Source organism: Mesitornis unicolor, unplaced genomic scaffold, assembly GCF_000695765.1.
Source record: "Mesitornis unicolor isolate BGI_N332 unplaced genomic scaffold, ASM69576v1 scaffold31649, whole genome shotgun sequence".
In the NCBI taxonomy this organism is placed as follows: Eukaryota; Metazoa; Chordata; class Aves; order Mesitornithiformes; family Mesitornithidae; genus Mesitornis; species Mesitornis unicolor.
Window position 1 is genome coordinate 55,308 of NW_010208453.1, and position 12,055 is coordinate 67,362.

Consider the following 12,055-nt stretch of genomic DNA (forward strand, 5'->3'; position numbering starts at 1 on the left):
AAAAAACCAAAAGGCTGACAGAATCAGAGTACCTGAAACATAACTCGTGTTTTCCTGCGCTAAAGCCCTTGGCTGAAGCAGGCAGTCCTGCAAGTCAAGGTCCACGCCTATCAGATACCATGGCCAACGAGCAGAACTCTCAAGACTAGCAAATGAGATGCTATCAGCAGCTTGTCACTTTGCACACTCCTTTCCTAACCATACCAAGTGATAACTTGCTCCACTAACTAAAACCATCAAAAGGTCCAACTATCCACCTACTCACACCACTTTCCTCCCATGTAGTCCTACAAACTTACATAAAAGACAAAGAATTTTGACAGTATTGCCCTTTTTCTTTGAATTCAAATTATTCAGTCACCAGTTGCTACAAGAGCCTAAAATTTAGTACAGGCTCTTGCTCATATAAATGCATAACAATGAAAACATTCAAGAACATTTTAAAAAGCAAAAGTTGATCAAATATTGGTTAGGGCTTAAACAAAAGCACATATCTGTACAGATACATACCGTTTTACTTTACTGTGCCTACCCATTGGAGTCTAGGCACTAGGAAGCATTCATGCTCCATCAAAAACACTTTACCAGACTTCTTAGCAAAGTATTAATAGATGCTAAAATGTCACTGGATTTGAAACTGGGAGAAAATGGACAGAGTAATGAACTGTTAAGAAGTGAGTTCACTAAGCCTCCTGCATGCTGGCCAATGAATCTGAAAAACCTTACCAATTAGAGGATAATTTTCACACCCCATTTACCTTTCTTTTATGAAAGTGATTAACTGTAAGTTGTAAATCTGAGTTCCTAAAGTCATGCAATTCCCAGGAAGGGAATGTCCATCATTTCAAAATGGAGTGGATGAATCAAGCAACCAACTACTAGTAAAGCCAAAACAACATAAAAAGTACTCAGAAAATACGAGTTATTAACATTTACTAATTCAAGGGAGAGGTAAAATGCTCTTACCGTGCTACCACCAAGAACTGGTCTATCTGCTTGTCTACTAGTGGGTTAAAGGCTTCCCAAACTTTTGTTTCAAGTTTTGACTGATCTCTTCCATCATCCTCACCTGGTTGAAAAACAAGTTAGAAATGCTCAGTATGGCAATTTTAAAATAAACAAAGGTTCTAGATTTGTTTTATCTCACAATAATTTAACTGCTAAGACAACTCAGTTACTCTGCCTAACAGGCCACTGTGAAAATTTCATTCACTCATTTGTCTGTAACAATTTCAGCTTGACAGACACAGCAACACAGCTCATTTGAATCAAGCAATCAGATTTTGAAGAACTGGTTTCAAAGGACACATGAAATGGGAAACAAAGCACATCCTCCTCCCAACAGAACAGTCTCCTTTCAGCCCCTCTTCCTCTGCTTCTCCTTCTCCTTTATCTTGCAGCAGTTCCAGGAAAACAGGGACATTCCCAGCTCCTCTGAGCAGGCAGAGTACCTGGTTCAACTTGCATCAGCTGCTTTCTAAAGGGGAAATCATGGCATCAGACCCACTTGCTTTTATTTTCCTGACTCAAACCAAAATACCCTGGAAAAATACAGAAGCTACTGAGACTTTTTCTTCTTTTTTTCTGTTGCCTTTAAGGCATCTGGAGATCATCCTTCCCTGAAGCCCTGTGTTGGCCTGCTTAGGAAAGAAAATGCCTTTTAGATTAGTTCATCCTCACTTAGGTGGCTTGTCCAGCTGCTGAAGAAATAGCAATATCATAGAAAAATTTAACAAGAGTCTTGACCAATTTGTTTTTCTGTTCTAACATGAGGCTAACAGTACCAGCAAAGCTTCTAACCAAAGACAGAAGCACCTCATTGCTTTCACATCTCTACCCATACAGTCTGGAGAAGGTCCTTCCAACGTAGGTCACCACCCCTGCTCAGTTAGGAACAGCATACCAACAGATCTTTCCCCAAGCATTACATGGGTCTCGGAAAGGACCAATTGGATACCAACATTCCCCATCCCTCTCAGTTTTGCCACCCACTTCTGGATCTGTAGGGTAGTGCAAAGACAAATCTAAAGTTAGTTACTGTTGGATAACTGGGGTCGGTTGCTGCTACTATCCCCTTTTCTTGGGCCAGGGTCCTCATGGTCCTACCACCCCGTCACATAGCAGGGTCAGGCTGAGGCCTCCCAACACACTCAGGCCAGCAAATTCTTTGTCTTGCCTGTGCTGCAGGTGAGAGGTCTAGGCTGGCAGCCAACAATTTGGATGGGGAGAGGGCTCCAAGGAAAAGGTACCCAGCAATAATGGGCAAATTGATGAGGGGAGACAAGTGTTTAATTGGCTGTAATTTGGAAGAAGCTCTTATAGGGAAGTAAGGCCTGATTAAAGACACCAAAGACTTTACAGACGTAATGGAAATTTGGTTTTCCCATGGAAATTCTGAAATCTTTTAATAAAAAGAGTACAAGCTCTGAGAGAGCCAATTAACTCAATTTGTTTCAGCAATTTTTATGACTTGGACAAATGCCTGCTTAGAGACTGGTTTGAGACATAACTAATTGCAATCAGTGAGCACCAGCTTCAGTCACCAACAAACCAGGCCACCACAGTACGCATGACCTAGCAGTGGAAACCTCTACCTCCCACACGTATGCAGGCTGCACACATAAAAGCGGCCACATTCAACATGACCTCTTGACAATTTAAATAAATTATGGAAATTACCCTCTTTTAATAAGTCTGTTATATCTGCCTGGTATCTGTTTCCGACTCGAATCTCTCCTTTATCAGCAAGTAGGGTCTTTTGTTGAGGATCATACACTAGCGAATAAAAGAAGAAATCCTAAAATAAAAAAGAACAAAAAAGCAAATAATATTATTAGCTTTTACTTTCAGCTTTGCATACATACTAACAAGCTTTACATTTTAAGTTTTGTTTTACAACCTATATATAGATTTTTAAATCGGGTGAACAAAAAATACATGAACCACCAGTTTGAAAGCCCTAAGTTAAACGCTGCCACTTTCTTCTTTAAGCGCTGTCCACTGTTATCTAAGCTTAAATTGCCATGTTTCCTTCTGCTGGTTACTGGGAGAATGGTAGCAGATTTGGCGGCAGCAGTAATTACCTGCAGGTGACAATACATTAAGTTGTTACTTCTGTTCCAGTAGATGAGAAAAAGGCTAAAAAAGCTACTTGGTTTCTGTCACATGGGTAAGCATATAAAATGAAAGCAAAGAGTCATACCAGAATGAGAATGTCCTGCCAGGGAGGAAGAAAACAGTCAAAATGTTAACTACTTAACTGCACAAGTAATTAAACTTTTCTACATGAATACAAACATAGCTATAGCTACTGAGTGACACATCAGAGATCAGGTGTGCTCCATCAAAGCATAGTGTGGGATATAGGGCAGGAAGACCGCTCTGGTAGGACATGAAATAACAGCCCTTTCATAACCTCTATCCACAGCAACACTGTCAGCAGGAGAGAGAAGCGCTTCTGAACAGAAACGGGATGTGTGATGTGCCATTTTCCACATCTCAGGTTTCTGGCTCATTTTCCCTTTCCTCATATTCCTGTGTCAATAGCAAGCGCCCTGTTTAAGTACATCTCGTTTCATGCTCACCTTGTTTTCCCTTTCCTTGTATGTGTCAACAGCATGCAACAAAAATTAGGACAAAACCAGCATCAGTTTCAAGCCCTGTTCATCTTCATTAAGAGGTTGCAAGAGAAAAGACAGTCCCCTAGTCTGTCACACAAAGCTCAAAAAAAGGGAGAGTTGCTGTGAATTTCCCCAATAACATGGCAAAAATCCTGTGGGCTAGGGCTTCAAAGGTACATATGAGTTCTGTTTCCCAGCCCTGTGCACTACAGACATTAATCTAAGACTGATGCCACAGAGGTAAGGTCTCCCGTGTCTTCTTTACACGTATAATGCACCCAGCATCCAATTACAGAATTTAAGAGGGTTAAACATGGTAGCTCTGCATTTGCTACTCAATTTTAATAAAAATCAGCATTTTTCTGGGAAGAGATCAACATCTACGGAAAGGAGGAGAAAAGCCAGAAAAAAGCCAAGAAAGCCAGGCAAACCTGCTTTGCTACCTGAGAAAGCTACTGTCCAAAAAGGCATCACCTACACAGCGCAGCACAAGAGGCAAGACAAGAGCTCACACCAATCTCCTCCAGTAGAAAACGTGTCATTTCCCCACTGCGAATGCATGAACTCCAAGGGCAGGAACAATCTCATGTGATGTCATGATAACAGGATAAAAGTCAAAGTTAACGCTTGGCAAAACACTGCTCCAACACCCAGCCAAGCCAACTGGAAAGGTTGTCTGTGGTTGGGTTTGGGGTGAGGACATTCAGTTGCATCCTAAGTGAATGACATTTTTGACAGAATTGATTCCTACTCCCACAGGCACATTTATATCAACCTACCAACAGAAGGGAGCTTCAGAGTATATGAAAACTCATTTATATTATAGCTGTGTAAAGAAATCTGTGTCTCTTGCTCCCTGACATACACAAAAGTTCAAGACATTACAGTATTTTGAGAATGTCTTGGTCCATAAATAAAACATAGGAAAATCTTTTGTCTCGCAAGCTTCCACGTTACAAATACAGTGTTTTATTTGTTCCAGCTCCAACATACCTAACTACAGGACAAAGTCTATGCAATGCAACATTAATGCTTTTCGGGCACATTGCCCAGCAAATACGCAAACCAAACACTGTAGTATAATAACACAGTGGGCCCCAAGGAAGACCAGATCTACAGGCGGTTTCTTAACACAGTCTTTCTTAGCCAGGGAAAGTAATTCATTGTGGAAAGGCTTTCTTCCATGATATTTCATTGTTAGATGCCCTGTTGCTTCTCTTTCATAGATTATGGCTATGAATTTTCTCTACAAAATAAAACCCATCCTTCTCTACCAGTCTCAGGCCATCCTTTTATATCTTGTCCAGTTTTGTCTCTGATCAAGCAGGTTCAACAAAAGAATTAAAAGCCTCTGGTCTCTTTTCCCTTACCAGAGCCTCCTCAACAGAGAGGAAATGAAAGTTGTGGGGCTCACATGCAAATACAAGACAGACTGTAATCTCCAGAATTAACCCAATACCACTACCATCTTCATCCACAGAAACATGAAATTCAGCTCCTGCAAACTGAGTGAGATTCCCGAAACCATGAATAAATGTCAGTTTAGTGCCAATGCAAACTACAGCCCAAGGAACACAGCAGATCCTTGTATACGCTAAAGTGGATGTGAATTCTTGATCATCACTATGTGACAAGAATGATTTTTCAGAAGGATTTTACAAGAAATGCAATATTCACAGCAAAATAACATGGCTCAAAAATCCTCCACGCTTATTTTAGCTGTCAAAACTATGTACATTGACTTTGCAGCACTGAAGAAAACCAAGGTTATTGGTTTTAAACCCTAATTCTGGAACCCAGAAAACGCGCAACATGTTTGGAAAAATTAAAATGACCTGCCAAGAGTTAAAATAAAACCACGACTTTCTACTTTTCTGAAGCGTTATACAGACACATATGCTCAGAACTTCCCTACCCAAGCCCCTCAGCTACCCGTTGCTATAGCCAAGAACCAAAGCCACTGAGAAACTGCAGAAGAACAAGAAAAGGTGCAAGTACAGTACAGAAATAGTGGTTAGTTCATTACAGCTTGCAAACTTGCGTTCATGAAGTCGGCTCGGGTGAAGGGGCAGGGGGAATATATTTTAACTACATAGCATTTTATTTTTAGGGAGGGTACCAGAAGGTACTGAAATACCAGACATCTATCCAGCAGGCAAAATTCATACAAGCCTCTGGATATATCCTAGCAGAGCAGTAAAGTAGAAGGTACATATAAACCAGTTTCCTGCAGAATAGGGAAATCTAATGCTTTTGTAGTAATTAGCTATTCCCGTCTCTTGATCTCCCTGGGAATTCAGTATCTACAGGAAATTCAGGTTTTCCAGTTGCTTTTTTTTCTTTTTTCTCCTATTCCTCACTCCTGCTACAAACCCAATTTTGCAGGCACAGTAAAAAAGTCACTGCTGGTCCCCCTTCAGCTCCCCCTCTGAATGTAAGAGCGGTCTTCCTGAGGAAGATGACAGAGAAAGGAGGAAGGAAGAAAACGGAGGTAACACAAATGTAATTCTGCTATGCTTACTATCCACCTAAACATTTTTGTCTGCATGTTTAATCTCCTTCAAGGCAGACAGCCTTGGGCTAAAAAACCTACTTTTAGTGGCCATAACATACAAGAAATCAAATGACAGAATCCCTAGGACAGCTTAAGCTTCATTGACAGAAGCCATGTTAAAGGAAAAACAAAACAAAAACGAAAAAACCCACAACATTTTGAATGCAAAGAATGGATTAAGGAAGAAGGCGGGGGAAAAGAAGAAATAATTCAAAACAACACCATCCAGTGCTATGAATTCACTAGCCAACAACTACCTCCTTTTCTTAATCTCTTCACCCTCCACCCAAGCACATTTGTGTTCCCGAGCTTTTAATTTCTTTACCATCTGTCCAAGTTAGTTTGCACCACAGCAAAATACTGTGCTAAGTGACAGGACACATTCAGGGAACTCTCTCATTCTGTGAAATCTCTTGGTGCCTGCTCAGTTTTAAAAATAACCTGCATCACCCATCTTGCATTTTGAGAGTTCAAAAGGATGAAAAAGAGATCTTTCTATTCCTACCTCTGCAACTGAGCTGTTGCACGATTAGAGAAAGCCAGTTCCCTTCTCCGTACGCAAATGTAACACCAGTGATAATAAAAATGTTGGGAGCAATTGAGAATGAACGCTACTTAATAGTTGGGTGCTAATAAATATAAATTAATTTCAGTTTGATTAACTTCTGCTTTCAAATTGGCGTATCGTAGGCTGCTAGCTGGTAACAAGCATTTCTGAATACAACAGCCCTTGTTTGATGCGCTGCCATTTGGCAGCCCTGAGCAGACTCAACATGTTTTAGGTTTCACATTCCAAAGAGAAACCCAATTATTTAATCCCTGTGCTTTGTTTGAAATTCTCTTAAACTAGAGTATCAGATTAAAATTAATCTTAAGCTTAAATAAATAATAAAGAAAAGCATTTTTAAAAAAGCCCAACTATGAGACAGACTAGAGTGTGCTCATTGCAAAAAAAATGACCTGTTTTCTCCTTGCTCCTTAAAGACCGGTAATGACCATTACCCTACTGTTTTTAATTATAAGATTTCCTCTCTTGCATAGCATTCTAATGCTTTCAAATGCAAAGGTAATGCTTGCAAATGTATTCAAATAATAATAATAATGTACCTCAATTGTTCGCTAATCTCCCAAAGTAAAGCTCCCAGACTGCCAAATTCCAAGACTAACCCAGCTGGGAGCCAGAGGTCAATTAAAGGTATATATTTAAAAGAATTACAGTTGTAATTTTTAAAATCCCAAAATACCTGAAAAAGTCAAACCCAAGATTTATACCCTTAATAGTGATGAACAGTGCAACACAATCCCATTTCAAGTGTTCAGTTTGAAGTACCTTTAAACTGTGAAAATTCCTGCAGGACTCTGAAGTTAACTGACAAGTGGTTTTTCAAGGATCTAAGTGTCTGTCGGGGCACATGAAGTCTACTGGTAAACAACAGTGAACTCAAAAGACAGGGAACTAAGCTGCTCAAAAATCTGAGGCAAGATCAAGCTTAAACCACATTAACATAAATCTGTAAGATTTCAGGATAAAGCAAATATATAGAAGTACAGCTTGCTGGCTTGCTCCCTCTTCACATTTACTCCACCTCCCACCCTGTCTTGTCTGGGGTGTGAGACTCCAGGTTTGAACTTTCAGGCTGCCAGGCTGAGGAAGGAGGGCTCTCTTTATAGAAGGAGCAGCAGTTTACTTTCACAAGGATGTAAAGAACAGGTCTGGCCTCCAGATCCACACATTTTCATATCAGAACGAAAACTGTATGGAGCTTTAAACTTCCCACTGTCAATGCCCATACTGTACATGTAGAAACGTAAGAACCACCTTCTTTTTAGAAAACTTGTGAAAAGCCACCTAAATCATGCCAGAATAAACTGCTCAAGCTTGACAATTCACAAAATGGTTCTTACCTCCCGTTCCAGATATGATTTAAGGGATTCTGTCTCATTTAACAGAGTAACGCTGCATTTGCCTCTAAAAAAAGAGAAACCCATTTTATGAAAAAGCATCTAAAACACTCACGTGATTCACAAGATGGTGTTATTGAAGTTCTACACAGAATTTAATCTTACACTGAAAAATACCTGAATAATAATGCCATTTGGGTTTTGAATAAAGAGCATTGGAAGAAAACAGTCATTACCTAATGTGTGTGGCTGGCAGAGACTCCAACTGTCGTGAGAGAAACAACTCACGATGTCGTAGCTGATGCTTCTGTTTCTCTGGTAAATCAACCATTTCTGGATTTTCCATCTCTTCTTCCATTTCTCCTAGTTATAGAGAGACAAAATTGATCATCAAGAACAGTGCAAGTACTGATTCTGAGCCAATCAGGATGAGCAGCTCCAAGACCTTTGCTAAATAATTCACGTTATCTAGATCAAATCTAACTTCATCTGAATCCTCATATTTCAGCCAACCGAACAATTAGATAATCCACATAGATTCTTTAAATGATGCCTGTGAAGAATCCTATTTATTCACCACTGGGACCAAAGCATTCCAGATGCACACAGGTCACACAGGCTCACCAAGATGAAGGTCACACAAACCTGTACCAACAGACGAGCTCTAGAGAGTGCTGTTCTTGGAGACCACCACTGCACCGTTAGATTCATCAGGAAGAAGCTGATGCACGATGAACGAGGCGGTAAAAACAAAACCTTTCCCCTTTACCAGCCATCAGCTATCTTAGACCCGACTCCCCTTTCAGGGTATCACAGATCATCCTATCCTGACTTCAGCAGCTTTTACATCACACTCTTTAGATTAACTGGAATGTAACCAAGTGCCTAAGGCCGGCCCTGCAGCCCACCTGACCCTACCACACTGCACACATTCAGCTGAAGCTTGCTTTATGCTGCGGTCAGGATCCACCATCTCTGGCTTTGAGCTACCCAGTCTCCATCCAACCAGGTTTTAAATGAATGCCAAAGTAAATACATGAAATCACATCCACGCTGACACACAAGTGATCCAAAACATCTCTAGGCACCTTTCTTGTAAGAAATAAATTATTAGTATGTTTTGTGTTTATTAGCAAGCGTCCTGTCAAGTATGCAAGATAAAGCTACAGAAAGCAAAATACTCCGAGAAAGCTGTAAAGCTTCTCCAAGATGAAGGATTGTGGATGGAAACATCAGACTTTCTCCTTCCCTAAGAAATGAAGGCAGTTGCTGTATTTTCCAAAACCATGGGAAAAGTTTCCCAAACCGTAGTAGAATGAGCTGTAACCTCTCATATATGAACAGTAAAATTCTAATTTTATGGCAGCAGTACTCTCAAAGAGCAGACTCATGCCTGCAGCTTAATTCAACAGTTGTTGCCAAGATACATTTCTAGTCAGAAACACATACAAGCATAGTTATGATTTATATACCTTTAAGATTAGTTAACTATAATCCTCATCGTTCTCCCAAAAGAAAGCAAACAGAAAGCAGAGATCTCGATTTTACAAAACATTAAAATTGCATTTAGTTTTAAATAGGCCACCATTATGCCAAAGGGGGTGACTAAAAAACTATATACCATTCAGGTTCCCCTCAATTTATTACCATTTTACTGTCCTGGAAAAAGACCTGTGGTTTATACATCCCCAGATACGCTGCTTCAGCAAGGAAGGAAAAAAACAGTAGCATAATTAAACCAGACTGCAGCATACAATAGCTCTTATACCACATGAGCTGTTAAGCATACAGCAGCGTGCACTTACATTTTAGTATTTTCCTAGTAACTAGAACACCAAATTTACATTTCTGCCACAGTTTCATGGTTCTGCAATTTATTTACTGAAGTGGGTACTGTTTTAGTTGAAAATTAATATTGTGGCTGCTGACCTACACTATAAATACACCAGCAGCAATCCACAAACAAGTCAGCAAGTTCCAAGCTAGCTTGCCTAAAAACCTAAGGATGCACAAATGAAAAGGCATCTATGCCTGCACTGTGTAATGGAGGAAAATACTAGAAGGAGCAACCTAAAATACTTAATGTCTTCAGTGTATTTAATAGCCTAGAGCTTTAAAAAATTACATTTTAATAAAAATAGATTATCTCTATGTGCCAATCATATCTACAAACAAAATGAAACCACCCAGCACAATCAAGCTAAACTCAGAAACTGCATCCCTTCAGCTAGGCTCGTCTTCCAACTGGTGTTTTATTTATATGCCTTGCTTTTGCAATAAAATAAGGAAGGTGGAAGCATGTATTTTCTTCTTATGCCAGCTCTGTTATGCACAGCCTTTCAAAAATGCTGTGTTTTTTTTTTTTAAGAAAAAAAAGACAGACATTTCTACAGGTAACAAACAAGTCCTCACCCCAACTCACTCCCCCAACATGATATAAAATTCTTACAGTTCCTGAAAACAGAGGTAGGAATATTCCAAGCAATAACAAACATACAAATCTACACAAGCATCTTCCCTCCTTTTCCACAGCCATGACTTAGTACTGAAAAGAATGAACTTGGCAAACGCATTCAGAACCAAGGGAAGAAGAGAAGAAAATACAAAACTGGATCTGTAACAGGAACCTCTCTGTCTCCCTGAAGTCATGCAAAAGCAGCTTTGACAAAAACCGTAACTAATACCACCTCACCACCTCGGCACAGACAGCAAAGGCTAAAGGCAGACTGGAACCCAGGGCAGGGGCTGGCCCAGCCACAGGTTCCCAGTCAAGCCTGTCTGACACATCTGCGTTTCACTCTCCTCTAGCTCAAACACTCAAGTGAAGCAGACTTCCTCCTCGAGAATGGTGGCCCCTGAGAAATAAGGACCGTAGTCTTAAAAAATATATAAAACATGTAAGACATCTTTTCAGAAAGCTTGCCTGTGTTTATGACAGTACTGCAGAATCAGTGGTATGGGAATACAGTAGGTGCAGTGTATTGGGACTTCAGTGCTCTCATAAAGCCTTACTTCAAAATTAATCTCTCAGCTTGATAGATATGCTCATGCAGATTTAAAACTAAACATTTAGTCTTAATACAAACAGTAATATATCAGCTATGCAGAAGTGGCCAGTGGAATGCTGCAAGGAGTTTATCAGATTAAGTATTATTTGATATTTGATGACAGAATCATTAATAGCACATCAACAAACCGTGAAGACGACTTATACTGAAAAGAAAAGACAGGCAGATTGGACACAAACAGCAAGACTCATGTGAAAGCTAACATACATGGGAGAAAATAATTAGAAAGAGTAAACTTTGAGTTGGCAGGAAAAACCCAAGAGGCAGTAATTGTAATTTAAAATGACTGGGTGTGCGAGATGCATAATTAAACATCAATATTTGCTAGACACTAGAAAGAATAGCAATTTGATATAAATCAGATTGGGCTGTCTGCAACATCAGAGGTAGAAAGCACCAGCCCTTTCTCTGCATTCTGGGTGTCATATGAGTAGCTACATGGCAGAAATCAGAAATGCACAAAGGCAAACAAGATACAGAAATGAGGTTGAGAGGGCACACTCGAGTCTCCAGCTTGGGAGACACTCTGTAGGAACAAACAATTAGTACGGTATCACTAACAACAAAAAGCAAGGAAAAAGGGAATAAAACATGGTCAAAACACTGGGAAACACAGTAAAGCTAGGGCTATCAACCTGTACCACAGATCCTTCAGTACTGAAGGAAGCTTAAACCCTTGGTACTTTAACAGATTAGCTGAGCAGCTTGAAAGCACACTACAAAAGTGTTGCATTTGAAGAAATGAACAATACACCATCACATTCTTTCTCCCAGGTTCGTTTCAAATGATCTATATTAAGCCTCAGCCTTATTAATTTTCTCTCTACCAAAAACCAGACATTGATTTATAGATACAGAAAACATGGTGAAAGTTTTAACAAACAGAAATCCCTACACCTTGACACTTCAGC

General features: G+C 39.9%; 1 protein-coding gene across 1 annotated transcript in view; it reads right to left on the bottom strand.

The window, feature by feature from the left end:
* MTA1 (metastasis associated 1) overlaps positions 1 to 12,055 on the bottom strand; it is a gene marked incomplete at its 5' end in the record, with an annotated part of 63,607 nt that overhangs the window by 45,047 nt on the left and 6,505 nt on the right. Inside the window, 4 exons of the mRNA XM_010192518.1 lie at positions 967 to 1,069; positions 2,680 to 2,797; positions 8,080 to 8,143; positions 8,313 to 8,439. Of these exons, the coding sequence (XP_010190820.1) occupies positions 967 to 1,069; positions 2,680 to 2,797; positions 8,080 to 8,143; positions 8,313 to 8,439 (412 nt within the window). The remainder of the gene's footprint in view (positions 1 to 966; positions 1,070 to 2,679; positions 2,798 to 8,079; positions 8,144 to 8,312; positions 8,440 to 12,055) is intronic.